At 27.8% G+C, this 23512-nt stretch overlaps 2 protein-coding genes across 6 annotated transcripts in view; one reads left to right on the forward strand and one right to left on the reverse strand.

Annotated features, from left to right (window-relative positions):
• Positions 1-1069: 1069 nt before the first annotated feature.
• Afg3l2 (AFG3 like matrix AAA peptidase subunit 2) lies at positions 1070-9640 on the forward strand. The gene is made up of 12 exons (XM_015514165.2): positions 1070-1343; positions 1450-1661; positions 2662-2796; positions 2927-3020; positions 3102-3403; positions 3914-4032; positions 4137-4412; positions 4478-4705; positions 5312-5538; positions 6024-6224; positions 7557-7751; positions 9151-9640. Exons 1-12 carry the CDS (start codon positions 1257-1259, stop codon positions 9352-9354), a joined length of 2280 nt encoding a protein of 759 aa, XP_015369651.1. The 5' UTR covers positions 1070-1256; the 3' UTR covers positions 9355-9640.
• Positions 9641-17717: 8077 nt separating this feature from the next.
• Positions 17718-23512, reverse strand: part of Sh (Potassium voltage-gated channel protein Shaker) — a 201757-nt gene continuing 195962 nt past the window's right edge. For all 5 annotated transcript variants that reach the window (XM_089223077.1, XM_089223076.1, XM_015514171.2 and 2 more), the window contains one exon: positions 17718-23199. The gene's annotated coding sequence lies outside the window, so the exon portion shown is untranslated. The remainder of the gene's footprint in view (positions 23200-23512) is intronic.

The following is a 23512-nucleotide window of genomic DNA, read 5'->3' on the forward strand; positions in this document are numbered from 1 at the left end:
CAGCTATACAGTATGAAATTTTAATGGTCAATTATTCAAGAAAAATTCAATACAGATAACAGAATAAACTTAAACGTCGTAGGCCGGTTAGCCAAAAACTTGAAATAATTGGAAAAGCGAATTAAATTAATAATCGTATGCGACAGAGCTTTCTAACGGTTTAAGTGAGCAACTGCACCGATAGATTCTTTTCGTCGAAAGCTAAAAGAGATTGCAGCCAATGTGATAGATGACCAAATATAATTCGTTTGTAATCGTTTTATTATTTATTCAATAAATTATAATATCAGATTTTATTTATTTTTATGAGAAAAAAATATATCGCGTTGATTTTTTATAATAATTTGAATACACCTATCTAATTGTATTTGTTTTGTTTATTTTCAAACAAATCGTTTTGCTTTAACATAGAAGTTATTATAGGACTGAGTAAATAAGTAAATACTAAATATTCATAAATATAATATTTTCAAATCCAATCATATAATATACTAATATAGTGTGTAACATATTGGGTACTTACAAATCGCTTGATTTTGCCACCGTTCGACACCTGAGGCACACTTTTCCGAGTTTCTGGCCACCAGAGAGAGTAATTAAGTGTTTATAGATAGGTATTATCTTCTTATATATTTATTATTTTTCAAAAAATTCCTTATTGGATTTCCATTACACTATTACAGACTATTTTTCGTATGTATCAATTGAAAACTTAGAACTTCGAGATTCGATCGTTCGTTAATCGACTAAATTATCATTTTGATTTATTTATTTCTAAGTTTCCATTATCAACCACACAGCTGCTGCAGTAAACGCATTGCAATTGGCAGACTATTATAATAATAACACAGAATAGATTAAATTAAAAATAAAATAGATTTAATTTCATATATTCTGTGATAATAATAATGTGTTCTGTGACCATTTTGGCGTGGTCGAATACGCGCGGGAAATGCAGCGGTCAATCTGGGAAAAGTATGGTTGGCAACACTGTTCGTTATCACAGACCATCGTACTATATTTTAACTTCATGTAGAGCAGGCGTAGACTAGTGCCGTCTGCCGAGGACCGCCACAGCAGGGTTAATAATTTTTGTCACCTGATAACATACTTTTTCTGAGCAGAATGAGAAGCGAAATATGTTTTTTCAAATTTGTTCATCAATCTATTTACCATAATTGTAATTAATTGTTTAAGCGTTTCCCGTGGTGTAGGTATTTAAATTGTATTAATAGGAATCTGGTTAACTTGAAGAAATGTCGCAGAGATTTTTCACAATATCGAAAAAGGTTGAAAGACTGTTGATGAATGGCATCCGTACAGGCCGATTAGACAATTTCGCAGTGAGTGGTCGTAATCGTTACGATTAAGAGCCATTTTAAGCTCTTCAAACAGTTCTGGATATTAAGAACGGAAGGAAAGTATTGAGTCTTTATTTGTGTGTTATAGCTTCACCGTCAATTGAGTCTCTTGAGCAGGCGTCAAGTGTTACCGAGTTTGAGCACTGTGCTCAAACAGTGGACAAATCTGTGTGAAAAACCACCAACCGGTTTTGAAAAGTATTTTGATAAAGACAAGAAAACTAAAAATAGCAACCCTGCTAGCAAACCAAATTCTTTCGATAACGCATTTAAAAAGAAGATCAACAGATTTTCACAAGGGTAAATATGTCTAATCGTTAAATTGTATTTCTTAATTCAATTCTCAACATCCTTGTTATTCAAATAAAAGGGTTTTATAATTTCAATTCTATTAGATTAGTAGTAGGTTATTCATCATTTTTTGGATTGTGATCTATAGATTTATTGTTTTTAAAACACTTCTTCTGATTAGTGATTATATAATATATTTAATTGTTTATATGTATATATATAATATAAATGTACTCTTAGTTATTTTGATTTTTAATTTTTCCTTCTAAACTTTTATTAATTACCTGATATTTTTCTAGTCAGCCTTTGTTACATTGTTGACATCAATGGCTTCCAAACTTTATACCTTCAATTAGTTTATAATAATTCTTAAAGTAGACCTTATCAATTAAATTATAATAAATTAATTATATTAATATTCACATTTATTATATTTATATTGTCATATTATTTTATACCTTTTATGAATTGAAGTAATTACAGACTTGATTTGGATTTTGCAATATGGTGCAATCTGCACTCTTATTGAAATGGTAAAATGCCAACAAACAAAGCAAAACAACTTTTATCTTTAAATCTGGTGGTAACTTAAATATAAATGATTGTTTTGATATGTTATTTAAACAGAAATTGTTTTTATATGTTAATTAAGTATTAACATCAAGATTTTTTTTTTTAAGATGCTTAGTCACTGGATTTGTATAATACACCAGTCATTCGGTTTTAACTATACATATATAGGTAATAATATTAAATACTTAAAAAAGGAATATTATACTTACTATTTTAAGCTAATTCTAAATACCAGGCAGTGGGTATTATCCATTTTCAATAATTTAAATAAATTAGTAATAGTACCTATCAATTTTTTGATTATGATTTTACTTTCATAAATGAGTAAACATAATACAATTTACTTAAAATGTTTAGGTGGATTGAGTAAGTTATTATATAATATGTTATTAACATCTACCAATTTAATTTTTATTGGTATGTTTTTATTTTTCAGATCTAGTTCTTCAGGTGATTCTGAAAAAGAAAAATGGATACTTTATGGTGTAGCTGGTGCAATTGGAATAATCAGTCTCCTTGCATTCTACAATATGAGCTATAAAGAAATCACATGGAAAGATTTTGTCAATAAGTAAGAACTTAGTACTTTTAGTTTTTAATTATAATGATTATATTTTATTATTATTTTGCTCCAGAATCTTAAATAATTAAATATTTTATAATATTAGCACATTATTGATTCTTTTATTTATTGGTTTCAGTTATTTAAATCGACATGTAGTTGAAAAATTAGAAGTTGTTAATAAAAAATGGGTTAGAATCAATCTACAACCAGGATCTTCTATCGACGGAAGTGTATGATAATTAATTTAAACTATATTCTATGATAATATTTATATTATATGTTTTAATTTTATGCATATTGATATTTTACAGGCAACTCTATGGTTCAACATCGGTAGTGTGGATTCATTTGAGAGAAGCTTAGAAAATGCACAAGTAGAACTAAATCTAGAGCCTGCTAATTTTGTACCAGTAGTCTATAAAACTGAATTGGAAGCTAGCAGTTTCTCAGGGTTCCTTCCAACTTTATTATTTATTGGATTTTTATTATTTATGATGAGAAGATCAGCTGAAATGATGACAGGCCGTGGTAGACGAGGAGGTGGGCTATTTGGAGGTGTGATGGAATCTACAGCCAAACTTGTAGATCCTAAAGACATTGACGTCCGTTTCAAGTACATAAATTACAATTATTAGATTAAGAAGACGTAACACTGACATATGTAATCTCTGTCTTAAAAGTGCCTAATAGCAAATTTACGCTCAGCATATCACATGTAGGTTTACTAGCTTAAAAATTAAAGTAAATCAACCTCCTATTAAACTTGATGGTAAAAACATTATCTGTATTTATATGTGAGTTTTTTTTTTTAATGTTAATTTGATCTTTTAGCAAGTTTTTCGTTTTTATATACTTAAGATACACTAAATGTGCTTATAATTCACTTAAAATCTGAATTATTGTTAGAAAATAACCCATCAATAAACACAGATTATATGCTTACTATCAAATTTCACAATATATCTATTAGCTTTAGTTTTTAAACTAATAGATTTAAATTTGATCTACTGAGTGTATAGTTGCTAATGTTACGCATTTGTAAGATTGAGACATTAAATACCAGTTTTACGTCCTCTTAAGTTCATAGTTCGCTAAAGGAGTTTAATTTGATAATTAAACTTAGGGATGTTGCTGGTTGCGAAGAAGCCAAGATAGAAATCATGGAGTTTGTAAATTTTTTGAAAAATCCACAACAATATTTGGATCTTGGAGCCAAAATTCCTAAAGGAGCAATGCTTACTGGTAAGAACTACGTTTTTTGTCAATTATTTTAGGAAAATTGCTTTATAAATTTCTTGTATAGTTAATAAATTATGTACTAATATGCTTGATTTACATATATTTAGGACCTCCGGGTACTGGTAAGACATTGCTCGCAAAAGCAACAGCTGGTGAAGCAGATGTTCCATTTTTATCAGTTTCTGGTTCAGAGTTTTTAGAAATGTTTGTTGGTGTTGGACCATCAAGAGTCAGAGATATGTTCACTATGGCTCGTAAACATGCTCCATGTATATTATTCATTGATGAAATTGATGCTGTTGGAAAAAAAAGAGGAGGCCGTAATGTAGGTGGTCACTCTGAACAAGAAAACACATTAAATCAACTACTTGTAGAGATGGACGGTATGAATCTATTATGTAATTAGTGATTTATGTTTATATTTACTAATAATTTCTATATGTTTTAGGTTTTAATACAACTACCAATGTAGTGGTTTTAGCTGCTACCAACAGAGTCGATGTTTTAGATCAAGCGTTGATGCGCCCTGGGCGTTTTGATCGACAGATATATGTTCCAGCACCTGATATTAAAGGTCGTGCGTCTATTTTTGGTGTGCACTTGAAACCATTAAAAACAAATTTAAATATTTTGGAGACTGCTAGAAAGTTAGCAGCCCGAACGCCCGGTTTTACAGGTATCAATTATAAATTCAATAACTAAACCTATATAATATTTATTATATCAAAATAATTGCCTTTAAGATTTTAGATTTAATTTAACTGTTATGTGTGAGAATTGGGTTATTTGTTTCTAATTAAAGTACAGCAGATAGATTTTTTTTCACTTGATACTTAAGTATACATCTAAAGCTAATGTTCGCTATAAACATGGATTTGTATGATATAATAAATGTTTAAAAAAACTTTCATTTGCTATTCTTACTTCCCTAGTGTTCTTTCTATAGATTAAGCTCTTCAATTATTCAAATTATCCGTGTAATCCTCTTTATAAGAGCCTAATCAATATTTTATTTTTAAGTAAGCAACTTTTACTCTATACATATCTAATACCTATGTACTACATTATTCTATGTATGAAATAAGACTTAAAATGGCGGAAAATTTAATGACTATTTTACTACAATTTGAATCCTTAATTTTGTTTCAAAAAATTCCTTATTGTAAGTTGAATCAAATTCTGTTCTAAATAAATGTAATTATTAATTAGCTTTTTTATTTCATATTCAAAAGTTTATAAATTATATACTAAATATAATAATATAATTTTTATTTTACCCCAGGAGCGGATATTGCCAATGTATGTAATGAAGCGGCACTTATAGCAGCCAGAGAATTGGCTGCTAGTATTTCAATACAGCATTTTGAACAGGCCATTGAGAGGGTTGTAGCTGGTATGGAAAAGAAGAGTAGAGTTTTGCAAGCCGATGAGAAAAAAATAGTCGCCTATCATGAAGCTGGTCATGCTGTTTGTGGCTGGTTCTTACAGTATGCAGATCCATTATTAAAAGTATTGTTGAACATTTATGTAACTATATATATACATATATAGTGTCTTAAGACACAAAACTTTTTGAATTCTATCTTTATCCACATTACATATGGAAATAATTTTACGTAAAGTTAAATGGATTAATGTTTGAAAATGAATACCAAAATTGTTTATTTATTAAACATGTTAAGAATAATAATGTGTTCTGTGATCTTTTCAATGTACTATTTGAACAGGATTTCATCGATTTTTAATTAACATTAATTAATTACTTAAAAATTTAACTATAGTATCACAGAAAATGCTTTCATTTACAATTTTATTTTTGAAAAGATGTGATGTAAATGTATATTATTTGTTTAAAACCTATTTTAGTTAAGTTCACCAATATATATTTTCCACATTGGATTTTGAAAGACAGATAGTAAACTTTGATCTGATGTCATGTCAAATATTAAATTTTGTAAGCTTGTTTAATTTGAATGTATTTATTTTTGTATTAGGTTTCAATAATACCAAGAGGTAAAGGATTAGGTTATGCACAATATTTACCCAAAGAGCAATACCTATATTCCAAACGTCAGTTGTTTGATAGAATGTGCATGACGCTTGGCGGTCGAGTATCAGAACAAGTATTCTTTAATGAAATTACAACTGGTGCACAAGACGATTTAAAAAAAGTCACTGAAAACGCATATGCACAGGTACTGAGATCATAGTTGTACTTAAGAAATTACCCATTTCACTGCTCCAGATATTCTCTTACATTCCTGTATTTTATAATATTGTTATCATTTTCCAATATTGCCCAAATTAGCAAACATGCTATAATTATTTAAAACTTAAATAATTAGATCTTAAAGATCTAAAAATTAATAAAAAAGTGAAAATTTCGTAGGTAATTTAATGCAATATTATAAGTAAAAAAAGGCGGGTAAGTCGTGGATGTCGCTCTGCAGTAGTAGGTTTCGAGTGGGTAACTGTAATGGATGGAATTAAATTTGAATCCAATGATATATCATTGTAAACGAAAAATGATTCTGAGCGGAGACGGTTTATCTGTCTAAGATATATTATACATTATTAAAAATTTTCAAATCTTAGGTTTAAAAAAAAAAATTTCATGAATTTTAGCTTAAAATAATTTGCGAATTTTTGTGATTTTTACGTATGTCGTCAAAATTCAAACTTTAAATGCTTATAACAAAAATAATTGTGACTATGTATTAATTTAATATTCAACTTCTATTGAAAATATGAGCCTTGTATTAAATTTTCAAGTCTTAGGTTTAAAAAGAAAAACTTTTATGAATTTCTATCTAAAATAATTTGAGCATTGTCGTAATTTTTACGTATTTAGTCAAAATTCGAACATAAAATGCTTATAAAAAAAATTGTGCCTATGTATTTTTAATATTTTTCAACTGCTATTGTAACAATATGTTAGGTGTCTTGAATTAAGTTTCAAGCTATTCTACCCAAAAAATAAATTTTTATCTATATTAATTTAAAAAAAACTAATAATGATCGAAAATTGCATGGTGGATAGAATATAAACATTTGGTGAAAATTTCATACATCTATTTGTCATTTGTTTAAAAGTTACATCAAAAACCAAAATCTATTCCGTCAAAAACTGATTGTGCATAAAATTTTCTGTTTTTCCCTTAATCTTTAGTTTGTTTATCCCGATTATTTAGAAAAATATTGAGAATTTTTTTCAACCCCTCTAAGTACCAACTAGATTCACTTTCTGATCAAACGAGGTACTGAAATCGAAATTTGAAGCACTTTTACTGCCCCAAAATGTTATGACAGACACAAAAAAAAGCACATCATGGTAAAATCAATACATTTCTCGCTCCGCTCTGAATCTAAAATTTTAAATTATTTTTATTTAGCATACATAGATAGCAGATTATTATAAATAATGTAGCAGTAAAAAGGTTAATACAATCAAATACAATATATAATACATACTTAATTAAGTCAATAATATAACAAAATTACCTAAAAACAATATTACAATATTAAAGGTTGCACATTTCGGAATGAATGAGAAAGTGGGTAATGTTAGTTTTGACTTGCCTCAGCCAGGAGAAATGACATTTGAGAAACCTTATTCCGAAACAACAGCTCATTTGATAGATTCAGAAGTAAAAATATTGGTGTCTAAAGCATATGATGATACTATGGAACTAGTTAAAAAACACAAGAGCGACATTATAAAGGTAATATATACTTGTTTACTTTTTACCAATATTATCTTTCCCTAATAATCCTATTGCATCATATTATTGTTGGTCGTGAAAATAGTTATTCAAAAGTTAATATGTTTCAAGTTACATACCAAAAAATTTAGTTACTTACTCTTGGGATTCCATACATTACTTAATTCATATATTTAACATAAAATATCATGGGTTCCTGATAAATGACTTAAATTGTAAAAATATATTAATGTAATAATTAATAACAATAATTCTTTTCAAATTAATACATGATGTAAGCAATTTTTATTTTCCAAATGTATTATTTGAATATTAACTGACTTAAATTGTTTTTCTCATCAGTCTTTTACTCTTATTACTAAGAGAAAAATCTTTGTTCCCTGTTTTGATATCTATCACCCGCTTTAGTATTTATTGAATCAATTATAATTATATTTATATGTCATGGAATAACAAAATATTAAGAGTACGTAACAGTGGTATTTGTTGTCTCCGACCTCCCAGTGCATAATATGGCAAATTTACGCTCAGCAGAACAATTGTAGCTCCTTTAATTAAAAAATTACAGTGAATCGATATGAAATATTATAGTAAGAACATTATCTGTGTTTGTTCATTGGTTTTTTACGATAATTCAATTTTTAAGTGAGTTATGAGCATTTTTAATGTATTGTATATTATATGCTCATAACTCACTTAAAAATTGAATTATCGTAAAAAACCAACGTACAAACACAAATAATGTACTTACCATACATTTTCATAATAGGTCGATTCACTGTAATTTTTAAACTAAAGTAGCTACAAGTGTTCTGCTGAGCGTAAATTTGTTATATTACGCACTGATAAGATGGAGACAACAAATACCACTGTTACGTACTCTTAATTAAATATTGACAAACTATTTACCTCTTGTAAATGACCAGTCTAAATTTTTTAAATTGTTCAAATTTAATTTTAAATTTCTTAATATCCACTTAATATTTATAAAAACTTTCCCAAATATATTATACGATCTGTATAAAATATAAACGATAAAAACAAAGATTCTTTGATCTTACCTTAAATATATTAAATAGGTAGTTTGATAGTAATAGGTATATATTATCAATGTAATATAATTGTTTTTTACGTTTTTATTATTAGTGTTTCCATTTTACATTCCGTCTGAATTTTTTAAACATATTTTTGTATTTGTACTTTTTATTATTTGACCTAGTTGTAATAGGTAGTTAGTAAAATGTTTAGGCATTAAGTTTAAATGCTATGTTACATATCGTCCAATTTGACCATTTTAAAAAATATGCATATTCTGTTGACAAAAAGAAAACCAATGTAATGCATATTCTATGATGAAATAATAAATAAATATTTGTAAAAATTATTTTTTGATCATTAGGTTGCTGAAAGATTGTTAAAACAAGAAGTGCTCAGTAGAGAAGATATGATTGAACTTTTAGGGGCTAGACCGTTCCAGGAAAAATCGACGTATGAAGAGTTTGTTGAAGGAACTGGTTCAATGGACGAAGACACAACGTTGCCGAAAGGACTTCAGGATTGGAATAAAAACAGTGAAAATAAAGATGACTCAAAGAAAAAGTAGATAACTATTTCGGTTGAATTAAAATGTTACAATGTTAGTATGTAGTCTGAATAAATATGATTAAGAATAAGTCATACATATTGTTTTGAATAACAATTATTATTATTCCTTTCTCGTATTTTATGTATGTTGCATTTGCTTGTAATCTTTTATAAAATTTCGTTTGTACGGTTAAACGGATTTCACGTGCTAATCGAAAACGTCTAATTCACTTGTATATTATAGTTGGTTTGTACCATGTCATATTCGATGTATCTATTTACATTAAATATATTGGTATTCTAGACTTGGTTTTATTGATCGATGTTCTGCGAACAAGTTAACATTTAAACATTAAATACATATTTATTAACCTATAAATATTTATTGTGTAAAATGTTTCAGTTTTGTGAATACATTTTTCTAATTGGATTTGAAACAATTGATTTGAATGAAATGACTAATATTATTTATTGATAAGACGAGAAAAAAAAATGTAACAGATTTTTGTACAACCTGTCTGTCTCTACTCTTGAAAAAAAAAAATCTTACAAATGATTTCATAAAATAATATAAGTTCCTATCGTTGGCGTATCCGCCAGTGTTTCATGACTTATTTTGCAGTTTACCCTTTTAGTGTGATGATTTCAAATACTTATTGGAACATAAATATATTACACTACTCGTGTTGCGTTGTACCGGAAGTCGATAATACGCCGGAATCCATAATACAATGACGAACAGCGAGTATTCTGTTGAAAATATTTTTTATGATTTTTTATCCGTTGAATGTGTAACATAATTTGATTTGTACACTCGAAAAATACAAAAGGAGAAGAAACAAACGTCCCACGCACTTGTGGCTCGGTTATTAACACTTCATAAATAGGTATTACCTGCAGCACGGTTCAAATATCAAAAGGTGAACATGAAACTTTTTTTTTTTTTACTGGAAAAAGTTGGGCCATTATTGATATTATGTTATATTTCCATATTAACCTAACCCCCATCGCCGTCCCCCTCACCACTCATTTTTATAAACTTCACTATCTGCAGATGCAATGTTGACGTGAATCAAACCGTCTACAAATCATTACACAATGTCTTATCGTATATTCCGAATGTAGGGCCCTGGGCTGTAGCCCATAATAAGCGCTGCAAAATATGTAACGGTACATCATTACAATACATTTATCCAAAATGAAAATATGTTTCGCCCTCTAGTAACGCGCTAATGCGCGAACACAAAATACAACGGTACCGACCGCATAACACTTTATTGATGTTTACACTTTTAAAACATCGGTCACCAGTGAGTAAAAGCCCACCGTTCGATTCCACAGGGTACTGGAGACCCACGTAACATACAGCAATGTCGCTACACATTTAATATGCAGTAAAACCACAGGCTTTCAGACCAGCAACAAATTAAATGACTTTGTCGAAAATATAGACTAAAGTTGATATAATTTGTACTATCATAATCATTCTCCACACGTGTTTCTGAAGAGAGCGAGACTAGCCGCCCAAGGGGAGGAAACGCAATAACCCGTTGAAAACTGCGATTAACATGCATGACATTGACACGGAACCGCATGTTATCAGTAGGGCTGTGAATTCATAGGAAAGTGCATTTTTTTTTTGGTGATTGTAAAACATAGCTTTGTGAGTACATAATTTGAATTATGTAATAACGAATACATCAATGAAACTTTTATTTTGCATATTTTTGCATTTTTTGAAGTTTTTAATTTTTTAGGTCATTTTTTCGCATTTTTAGGTCATATTTTGCTTTTTTAGTTCATTTTCTAGTGTTTTTAATCAAATTCCGTCAATTGACTTGTTTAAAAACATTTTTTTTTTATTTTACACGGGCTGTATATATTATGTCAAATTTATATTTTATTAAATAATATTTTACACAAGTTTATTTTTTTTTTAAATACTTTTTAAACACTTTTTTGTACTAATGTTTAATATCCTGTATCCAATAATTATATAAATATAAAAATTAAATTAAAAACCATTTTTAATAAATTTTATACTATAATTTTTGACATTTTATATTTCTTTATTTTGCATTTTAAGTGCATATTTTATTGCATATTTTTGACATTTTTAATGCATTTTTTAAGGTTTTTTAGGGCATTAAATTCACAGCCCTAGTTATCAGTAATCAACGAACTACAGATATACTAGCCAGAACGACCCACATTTACATTCACACAGTGTTATACCTACAGTTCCGATAATAAATACGTCAACAGTTCGAATCGTCTTATATCTTGTCAAAAAGTGTGTAACTTCAAATCGTACTCTCCCGCACAGCCCTCTCCCGATAGTCGCAGCGTGAGTGGTGGTACGCCTAAAAAACGTACTGTTCAAGCCACCGGTTCCCAGCAGCAGCGGCCCGTTGCCGCCGCCATAACACACTGTCGACTGCGTAAACCCGTGCGTCATACACAGCACACTGTCGCGATTACCGTGTTCATTGACATCACTATTTTACCACGTCGGACTAGAACAGTTTGGAGGATAGCCTGACCATTGCCCCGAGGACGAGTAAAATCCACCGCCCGGCATCGCAGAATTTGGTTATCATTTGTAGTCCCGCTCCACACCCGTCGGCTGCCATTGGACACAAATCTTATACTCTCTCATTACTGAGCATATAGTACGCGTGAGTTTTGATATAATATAACTTTATAGTAAATATCTGTGGCTCAATGAGCACAGTTGTATACCGGAAAAGAAAATATTGTATCTATATAATTTAAATCATAAATATCTGTAGCTCGAAGAGCAATAGTTATGAAACAAAAAGAATAAATTGCAAAAAAAAACATTATATAAAATATTCTGTTTCACGCGTGAAAATAAAAACCAATATATATTAAATAAAAAACTAACGTGTGTTTTGCACTCTCACAAATATGACCCAAATAAGCAAAAATACTTAACCAACAAGCGCGAAAAAAAATTCCATTTTAATAACCCGTAATAAGCGCAAATCAATATCATAAAAATGTGTGTTTTATTAAAATCGTCGTTATTATTAATATTTAATTAAGCATTTGCAGTGATATTAAAATTAATGTAAAAATTAGAAAAAATAAAAATTATAATTTTGATTATTATTATTTGTAAATTAGTTAAACTGCAAGTATCATAAATAAATATATTAAAATTAAACTAAAATATAATAATGAGTAGAAACCTCAAAATTAAATTTAAAATTTGAAGCCAACTGTAGTCAAGTATTCCGATCTGGAAATTTTTTTCTTTATACGAAGTCTAAATTTATCTATTACTTATTAGAGACGACTATATAGGTTTACAATTTATTTTTGCGCTTTTATCCCACTACCGAGGTACAAAAGCGTAAATTTGTTTTGCATTTTTGAGTTATCGAAAAAAAGGTCGATTTGCGCTCTCAGGTTTCACCGGTGCTCTGCAGTCGAATAGGGACGATTGGACGTAAAAAATAAAATAAAAATAAAATAAATAATATCATAATAATATTGATCATCGTCAAAATATATTAAGAAAAATTCAAAAACACTAAAAATTAATAGTTCTGGTTTATTTATAGATATTTATAAATTATAAAACCATTAATATTATATGTTCATAATATATAGCTAAATAATTGTTTTATATACATTTTAACGTGCTATTAATAAATATAATAATTAGTATAAATAACTTTTTTTGATTGTTTGCGTACTTATTATAATAAAAAATTCGGGTAATTTAACCCACGCTTAATAAAGGTAATTTATTGCAATATTATAAGTAAAAAAAGGCGGGTAAGTCGTGGATGTCGTTCTGCTGTACAGTAGGTTACAAGTGGGTTACTGTAATGGATGGAATTAAATTTGAATCCAATGATATTATATCATTGTATACGAAAAACGATTCTGAGCAAAGACGGTTTATCTGTCTAGAATATATTATAGATTATTAAAAATTTTCAAATCTTAGATTTAAAAAGAAACATTTTTATGAATTTCAAGTTTAAAATAATTTGCGAATTTTCGTGATTTTCGTGATTTTTACACTTGTTGTCAAAACTCAAACTTTGAATGCTTATAAAAAAAAAATCGTGACTATGTATTTCTTTTATTTTGCAACTGATATTGTAAAAATATGTTAGGCGCCTTGTATTAAATTTTCAAATCTTAGAATTAAAAAGAAAAACTTTTATGAATTTTTAATTTTATCAATCTTTTCTGCCAAACAAATAAATTGTTATCGATATTAATTTAAAAAAAAAACTAATAATGATCGAAAATTTCAAATGCCTATGAATAGTTCAACTTAAGTCAAAAATGTTTGAAAATTGCATGGTGGATAGAATATACTTATATAAACATTCGGTGAAAATTTCATGTATCTATGGTCATTTGTTTTAAAGTTACATCAAAAACCAAAATCGATTTTGTCGAAAAACGAGTGTGCGTAAAATTTCTCGTTTTCCCCTTAATTTTTAGTTTGTTTTTCTCGATTATTTAGAAAAGTATTGAGAATCTTTTACTTTTGACCCCCCCCCCCCCCCCCCCAAAGTACCAACTAGATTCACTTTCTGATCGAACTAGGTACTAAATTCAAAACTCGAAGCATTTTTACTGCCCCCAAAACGTGATGATAGACACAAAAAAATAAATAAATAAACACACCCATCATGGTAAAATCAATACATTCATCGCTCCGCTCAGAATCTAAAATAAGGCTTATTCAAAAAGAAAAAAAAATTACCATGATACTGAAATACTTCACTCGTTTGATGAGATGCTTCATGATTTTAAATTTCATGAAATTTTCAAACACCAGGTCCGCTGCTGCAGTACGACGGTATTACATAGCATTATTTTCAATCGTTTTCCGTCCTTCCTCGAAATGTGCACATCAAACATAGTGTGGCAAATTCGAGCAGCGCTTGACTCATCCGTAGGCGTGCGAACGGGGTTGGCTACGTGGCCCACCCTGCGAGCCGCACTGTACTTGTTATATACGTATTTGCGACCTGATAAATGTATATCTAAAAACTTTAATGATGATACAACCACAGATTAAAATTTTCACTGATACCTAATGAATAATAATCGATTAAATGCGTTGAAAATTAAATATTGATAAATATTTCAAAGTCATATCTCTTGACTCGTCTAGCAGACGTACTTCACAGGCCGTACCTATATATATCATTTGCACATCGTCTGTTTACCTGTCCAAAAAATATCGTACAATAAACGGGTTTAAAAAATGGCATTACATATTATGATGTATGATTATAATTGTTAATACCTATTATGTAGAGAATGAATAATTTAAGAATTTTAAACTTAAAAATAAAAACAGTAAACATTTTAAGTTCAAATTTTAACGAAATTCATCGAAAACTCGAAAATTTAATTCTAAAACATTACATATATACTTGGTATCACCATTATACCTGTGCGTGCAATATTTGAAAGTTTAATATTATGTGAATATTATTACCTATTTAAAGATTTTAAGACCAAAGTTAGAAAACAACATGCGCTTTGGGTGTACATTTTTTTTTAAATTTCTATATTGTTAAATGATATTGACGCGCAAATGATGTAGCAGTACCTTTTAAACCGTCAATATACCTACGCAAACGATGTATAACCCAAAAATCGAACGATGCGCAATTGTCTTATACAAAAGCGGTTAAAATTAACAAAAGCGATGCGCAAACGACAACCGGCGACTTCACAGTGCATTATCGGAGCAATTGAATTAGTCCCCCCCCCCCCCAATACAGCTGGTCAATATTTTATCCTTTGAATTGACCCCCAAGAATTTACTACCTATTGAAGAATTTGCTCCTAGTATTTTTTTTTTTCAAAAATATATTGGTGAACAAAATTTTACTAATATTTTAAAGTTGGGCAGACATATTATATATGTCCTAAAGCAAGGGCGTAGCAACAACCTACAGTAGCGTGCCCGACAGAATACAAAACTTTGCGCCCCCTCATCCAATTAAGTTGAAAATAAGCGGCGAGGTTTTTTTTTTGACCAGTTGCGCCTAAAACAAAATTTGTAATTTAGGTCAGTATATGCCAATAATTGCGCTGATCATATTTTAGGACTTTTAGGTCATTATATACCAATCGCACTGGTTAAAATTTAAAAAAACTATATACACTAGATGTAATATAGAACAATATTATAATATTAATTTATTAAATTTTAATTATATTTGTATGCATATTTTTTTTTATTGATCATTATACCTTCGGCAACACAGGAAATTAGCTTTAGAAATGTATACAATTATATATATATATCTTTAGAATTTTTTTTTGTTTTACATTATTAGATAGGTTAGGTTATATTATATATATAATTATATAGTTATATTTCATATACTTTTTTCTAATTTTAATGTCTCGAGAAATGATATAATGATTATTCTGGTAGGCAGTCAGGGCCGATAATCTCATACTGGTTAGTTGGTATGTTCTGTTTTTTTCTTACTTCCTCGTTTTTATACATATTATTAAGTAGGTATATTATTGAAGTTCATTATGTAATTATGTAACATTTTTATTGGCTGAAAAAATATAAGTACTTATTAATAAACATTTTTATAAAAGTATAATATACTATATAAGGTGCAATGTAGAATAATATTATAAGAGTCATTTATTGAATTCGTCTTAAAAGCAAACGCGTATAATATATTATGACCCTGCAGGTTGATTAATAATATTTTAAAGTTTAAGGAGCCAATTCAAGTATACATTTTTTCGATAGCCAATACAAGAGTCTAATTCATATTTACCTAAAATTGGGAGCCAATTCAATAGAGCCCTGCAATTTATATTATATACCACTTTCACTGCATTGCAGCAATGACATCCACATCGGAAAAATAAAAAATATTATATGTATACCTAATATCATGAAAAATTTGAAAACGTGTAAAACGCGTTCCAACTACCCAATTTCATGACTCTTTGATCTATTCATATGATATTAGATTGGCGCTTATCGTAACATGTCCCACACACTTTCGGCTCAAATAATTTAATGTCATTTTCGCTGTACCTCTGCCGCTTATTATATGTCGCCATTCAGCCGAATAGTTGACGCCGGAAGTGGATGAGGTGTGCCAAACGACAACTGGTCGCCGCGCCGCCGACTATATACGTTTCTTAACTTGAACTGTGTAATACGCGTTATCCCAATAATATTGATAATATGGTCGATACGGACGAAACAGGAATTGTACAGGGGAGGATTACAATGACATATGGGCATTTTTATTCTTATACAGTATAACAATATCGACAATGCTGAAGCGTCACCGTCGTTATAAAAACAAGCAAAAATAATTTTTAGTTATTAATAAAAACACTTTTATTCAAACGAACATTTGCATTTTACAAAAAAAAAAAATCAAAACAATTTTTAGCATTATATTATATTTAATGGTTTTTTTTTTTTTAGTTTTTTTTTTAGTTTTTTTTTTTCAAATTTTTTATTATTATTTAACAATAACATGCTGATTTCTTTTTCAATCAATATACAACGATCATTTTACAAATAATTGTTTGATATATATATAGATACTAAATTAAAATTATTACATCGACTATATATAGATATTATATATACATATATATATATATATATATATATAATAAGTATATATATGTATATAAAATAACTATATAATATCTACTAAATAATACATATCAATATAATAATAATATGATCATTGGATTACAATAAAAAAAAATCAAATCGAAACAAAAACAAATTTTATATAAACGATTTAATTATTTATTTACAGAACAAATCTAGGAATGTATGTATATATATATATATTATGTAATATGTATAATAATAATAATAATATCATAGCAATAGTAATAGTAATAATAATAATAATAATAATAATAGTAATGTATGTTATAATTATCTCGTCGATATTAATATAGTTTTTATGTATTATTTTAAACTATTGATTTTTCATTTTTATAATATTATAAGTACCTACCTTACTATTTTACGATCTCATTCGTTTGGGTTTTAAAACTGTTAACGTTTTAATTTTTTAGTCTCATTATTATTATTTTTATTTTTATTACTATTATTATTGTTATAATTAATATTATCGTCATCGTCATTACAATATAATAATTTCGTTTCGTTATCGTCATAATATGCAGAGCATCGATGAATTAATGCACTAATACTTTTATATAATTTATTAGTTCAACGACGACAATCTACACGCGTCGAAAACAATTTATTGCAGTCTCCAGCTGCAGTATGTGCAATATGCATTTATGCAGGTACCATAGCAGTAGATATAATAATATTATTATTGGTAGGTATTTTAATAATAATAATAATAATAATAATATAAATAATGTTTATAACCGTACAATAATATTATTATAGTTTGAGAGAAAAATAGTCTCGGACGATTGGCGAACGCCCATAAAGAAGTCAGATAATAATAATCATTATTAGTATTCATAGTAGTATTATAGCTCAGTAGTAGTAGTAGTAATATTGTAATAATAACAATAGCAAATAATAATAAATAACAATAACAGCAACAATAATAATAATGATTATGATGACGAGAGGACAAAGGAGCACACAACACAAAAAAAAATATTTAAATTATTTTTAAATGTTAAATTATTTTAGATATGGCTATATGAAATGATTTAGTGAAAATCTGATGCAAAAAAAAATAATTACTTTAAGAGATATTATAAAATGTAAAATAGCCGCGTGACGTCATTAGGGTCCAATTCTTCGTAATCGCCTATCTTATACCCGTAAAAGTTCCTCACTTCTCACAACGATTTACCCACCTAAACATTTTATTTTTGAAAGTTAATTTACGTATAAATGTGTGGTTTTGTGTGTTTAAGACGACGCAAGAATCAGAATTTCTATATGACGTTTAGTTTTTTAAATATATAAAATCTTAAAAGTGATATTTTTGTTAAACGGCGCTCCATGGCGATTTAAACACGAAATGAAAATTCCAAAATTTCTCTTTTAAGATTTTTAATATTTAAAAAACTAAACGTCATATAAAAATTCTGATTCTTGCGTCCTCTTAAACACACAAAACCACACATTTATACGTAAATTTCAAAAATAGAATGTTTAGGTGGGTAAATCGTTGTGAGAAGCGAGGAACTTTTACACGTATAAGATAGGCGATTACGAAGAGTAAGGCCCAATGACGTCATGCGTCTTTTTTCAATTGCTCGTAACTTATTTAATAATGTGAGTAGAAACGTAAAACTTATAACTTTATCCTTATAATTGAATATCCTTTCAAATAAAAAAAACTTAATTTTTGTGTTGTGTGCTCCTTTAATATTATTAATAATATAATTTTATTATTTATCGCATAGTAGTTATATTGTAATAATAATATTCCTATAGAAAATAATATAATATTATATATAGGAAGAACACAACGCACACGCCTGTCTCGAAATATATATAATATTCGTTTTGGATGAATTTTTATTATTATTTTTTTTTTTTTTACAGGAAATATATTTTACAGCAATGAATGATTAATAATGATTAGTGCCCACCCACTCGAACCTAGATGTGACCATAAATGTTGTTGTTGTTGTGACATAATATTCGGATTTAGCGATCGATAACTATATTATATTATACACATATGCGTGGTAGGTAGGTATAGTAGAGGTAATAAACAAAAATAAAAATATAACTATTAGAAATAATTGTTTAATAATCACACGCTGTGGATTTCGTTTTCAGATTTCCGTCTGCGCTGAAATGTGTAAAGTGCTGTTGTATATAAAAAAAAATATATATTTTAATAATATTGTATAGGCACGCACTACCTAACCTTACGGGTTTAACAACCTATATAATATCATTATTCATTTTAGTCTAAGAAACTTCCCAAAAAGTAAAAATCAAAAAACCTAATAAATATAAATTTAAGAAAAAATATAGCAACTATATCATTATTGCCTTTTCCCGCGCAAAACTATTAACATAATAAAATCATCAACAATTATCTAATTAATAACACGTCTGAGATTTGTTTTGATAACAATATTGAATGTATTATTATTACCTAATACCTATACATAATTATATTATTATTATAAATGATAATGCTTTTCCAATCGAAATATTATATTTTATTAATGCTAAAACCCGCGAAGCGTAGTACCTACCTATAAACAATATGCTCGCGCTCATCTTAAGAATATTTTTATTTTAAATTATTATTAAATCAAATAAGACGACATCGCGGCACGTTATGCACCGATTAATCGTTTCAAAAATACACATAAAGATTGTCGATAATAATAATAATTATGAAATTTTATTTGGAAAATCATTTTTTTTTTTAAACAATATTATATTTAAATTTTATTTTGGTATTACATTTATTCATATTTCATACGGCGTGGGGAGCTGTGTACGCCTATAATATTATAAACGTATTTACCATTATTATTTTTATTTTTTTTATTTCGTTGCTTTTACTTTAATAATATATTAAAAATTTCTACTCCCTTAGAATATAACATGGTCTTAAAACAAAAATTCAAAACAACGATAAAGAAGTGCAGTAAAAAAAGCTTTTATTTTCGCACGAAAATCGCATAAAATCCGCGTTGTGCGCAATGGCCGAACGATACGTATGGCGTGTTGTAAATGGGTTTATCGAAAAACAAAATTCATCGACGGTCGTGTAACAAAAACAACGAGTTTTTGGCTGTGGTCATATCGCTTGCAATGTAAAAAAGAAACCCGACCAATCGTTTTGTGAAAAAAGTTATATTTTCGTCTTATTCGCTTTTTTTTTATGATTTTTTTTTTTTTAAACCAAAATCATTCTAATCTCTATGTACGTAAATATTATAATAACAATAATATTAATTGTGCAGCCTTTTTTTTCCAATCCATTGCAATTGACAAGTTTATTAAATTATAATAACACGCTCTGGTTGATTGTATATATAATAATAAAATATTTATTATTATTATTATTACTATTATTATTGTACACGTATTATATTTTTATAATAAATTTCAAGTTGTACACGTGGTTTTATTTTTATTTTTAACAATATAACGTATAATAATAGGTCATATCAAACAACAACAACAACAATAATAATAATAATAATAATAATAATAATAATAATAATTGTGATTTAATCGTCAGAAGCGATATTAGTAATAATAATAATAATATAATTTTAATAGTAATAATAATTTAATAATGAATACGTCGGTAAAGAAAACGTTAATACACATAATTATTATATATTAAATATAGTATAAATACCAGTGAAAAAAAATGAAAGTATTAATCAATACCATTATTATTATCGTTGTGATATATATATATATATATATATATATATAGGTTTATACAAAAAGCTTAAATTTTTCACATCATATAGGCACCCATGCCCATGATAATATAGTTAGGTATATCCGTATATCATAATATAATTATTAACCCTTCGCGTTGCGTGGAGGCGCATGTCTTAAATAAAATTGTTCTTGCAGGTTGGGTACCGTTCAAAATCAAACAGTATAATAATATGGACCGAAAATCGCGTTACAAATTACGATAATGATAATAATAATAATAATAATAATAACAATAATAATATATAAATCGTGAAGCTAAAGTCAATTAATTTTAAATGACAACCATAATATCGTGTTATACTGCAGGTTGTTTACTGTACAGTGATTGTCCTCGAACACGACAGTCCACCAATTATAAAATAGGATCTATCATTTTTTTTTTTTTGTAGGGGGGATGGTGGATGCTCATGAAAAACTCATTTCGAGAAATGTTCTTGGGCTTAATGCAATGATCATAATTTAACAGCTATAGGATACTTAGTCGTACGCATATTTAACTATATTTAATATTGTAATCTCGATTTTCATTTTTTTGTATATTATTAAAAAAAAAAATGAATAATACAGTTCCAATATAGTATTGTATTGACACAGAAAAATACCTTCACAGATGCATTTTCAGCTACACAGAATTATTAATAAACACTCTAAAATATTAAAAAAATGTATCACACTGATTTTCTGTGATAAATAACAAATTAGGTCTTTATTATAAAACACTTTTATGGATATTTTTTTAAATATTTTGATTTTTGGATAGATTTTAGAGCATTTAGGTTAGGTTATATTATATAAATATTCTTTTATAATATATTATTATATTGTTGGTGGCACTTCCCTACCCTGCACTATCGACTAAACTTTGAAATAAATGCAATGATATTATTAAATAAAATATTTTGAGTACTTATAAGTCCTTGATAAAAACTAGTAGGTAGATATTTAAACTTTTAAAATATTTACATAGATTGCAGGTTACGTATGATAGTAAATTAGTACGTTTTTAAAATAGTAATTTTTTTTTTGGAATTCAGTTTTTTATAAATGTTTACGATCCTGTATCTCTAATAAGGCAAGTAAAAATTTTCTAAAACCGCAATTCAAACGTATCCGATAGAAAACAAGCGATTAACGGGGACAAACACTGCTGATTATTATTTATTGACTTAAAAGTTATTGATTATGGATACGCGAGTCCATCGAAAACGACGGTCAACCTCTCTTTGAATTCTATTATGTAGGTATAACATGACGTGTTATTTCACGAAACACTATAACGATTAGGTATTTTCAACCATATAAACGATAATGATAACAATAATATCGATATTAATAATCTAAATATTATTTTTTATTATACACAAATCAATTCGTAAAAGAGTATTATCTATTGATTTTGGGGTCCTCACTACGCATACCTACCTACTTGTCATGGTCGCCGAACAGGCGCGAATCAATCGATAAAATAATATAATAACAATATTAAATAATATTATATGTCCTTGTCGCGTTCCCTACAAATCTCCGAACATAACAGGCGTAAAACAATTATTTTGATTTTCCAAAATATGTATTTTTAAACGGATTAATCATTGTCCGTATTATTGGCGTTAAATATACAATGTGCACGGCGCTAAGAATGTTGACGTATAAAATATAATAAATACAAAATCAAAAAGAGATAATATAATAAATAATATAATGTTATTTCGTTATCATTACTGTTACTATTATTACTACTACTACTACTACTATTATTATTATTATTATTAATATTATTTTAACGCGGAAGACTCGCGACTAATAATTTATTATATAGGTAATAAACACTACAGGCGATCAAAAATATCATAAAAAGATTTTTACGAGAATATTTATAATCGGTACAGATTTTATATTATAAAAAGGGAAAAAATCGTATTTAAAAAATTGTAATAGCTTTTCATCTCCAACGCGTTATGTTTTCATTAAGTTTCGTATGTGTTTCGGCGGTGGCTTGTAAGATAAAAATAAAATAAATTAAATACGCATTAGAAATATTGTTTTTTTTTCTATCCAGTCAAATAAGGCTTATCGGTATATAGGTATAGCATATATATAATATATAGTATTAAAACCCGTACAATTTGAATTAAAACAATTTGAGATGATCCGTTTATTGTATTTTTTCCTCACGGCTGTGGATAATAATAATTGCGGTAGTATATGTAACATATTATATTATTAGAAAATTATCCCATCAAAAGAGTGGGATTCCGAGTACAATTTTTATTATCGTTATTAATATTCGCTTAAAAAAATATTATAAATAAACTTGTCGGAGGTAACTTAACGAAGGAAACATCTTAGCTATCACAGCACAGCACCTTATAGGCGTTTGGAGACCTGGACGGCCGCCGGATTGCAATTTGAATACTAGAATTATAAACAACATTATCAATATAAGTTAAATTATCATAATTATTATACAATATTCGTTATCAAAAAATACAATTGTTTATTATTACAATACTATGAATAAGCCTATCGATATAGTTATTTGCAAGTAGTTTTTTTTCATTTCGGCCTACAGCTAAAAAACCATAGCTGAATAACATAACGTCATTATTAGGATGTTCAAAGAGAACAAAATAAATTTATAAAATAATCAATAACCATGAAATCCCTGTAGAATCTATTTTGTCTTCTAAATGTCTAAATGAACAAATCATATAAAATATTACTATGA

The sequence above is a fragment of the Diuraphis noxia genome, unplaced genomic scaffold, assembly GCF_037042655.1.
Source record: "Diuraphis noxia isolate RWA-SAM2 unplaced genomic scaffold, SU_Dnox_SAM2 contig0003, whole genome shotgun sequence".
Lineage (NCBI taxonomy): Eukaryota > Metazoa > Arthropoda > Insecta > Hemiptera > Aphididae > Diuraphis > Diuraphis noxia.

Coding starts and splice junctions, on each gene's coding strand:
- Afg3l2 (XM_015514165.2), top strand. CDS start 1,257: ATGTCGCAGAGATTTTTCACAATATCGAAAAAGGTTGAAAGACTGTTG. Junction 4,413..4,477: donor ACTACTTGTAGAGATGGACG/GTATGAATCTAT, acceptor TATATGTTTTAG/GTTTTAATACAACTACCAAT. Junction 5,539..6,023: donor ATGCAGATCCATTATTAAAA/GTATTGTTGAAC, acceptor TTTTTGTATTAG/GTTTCAATAATACCAAGAGG.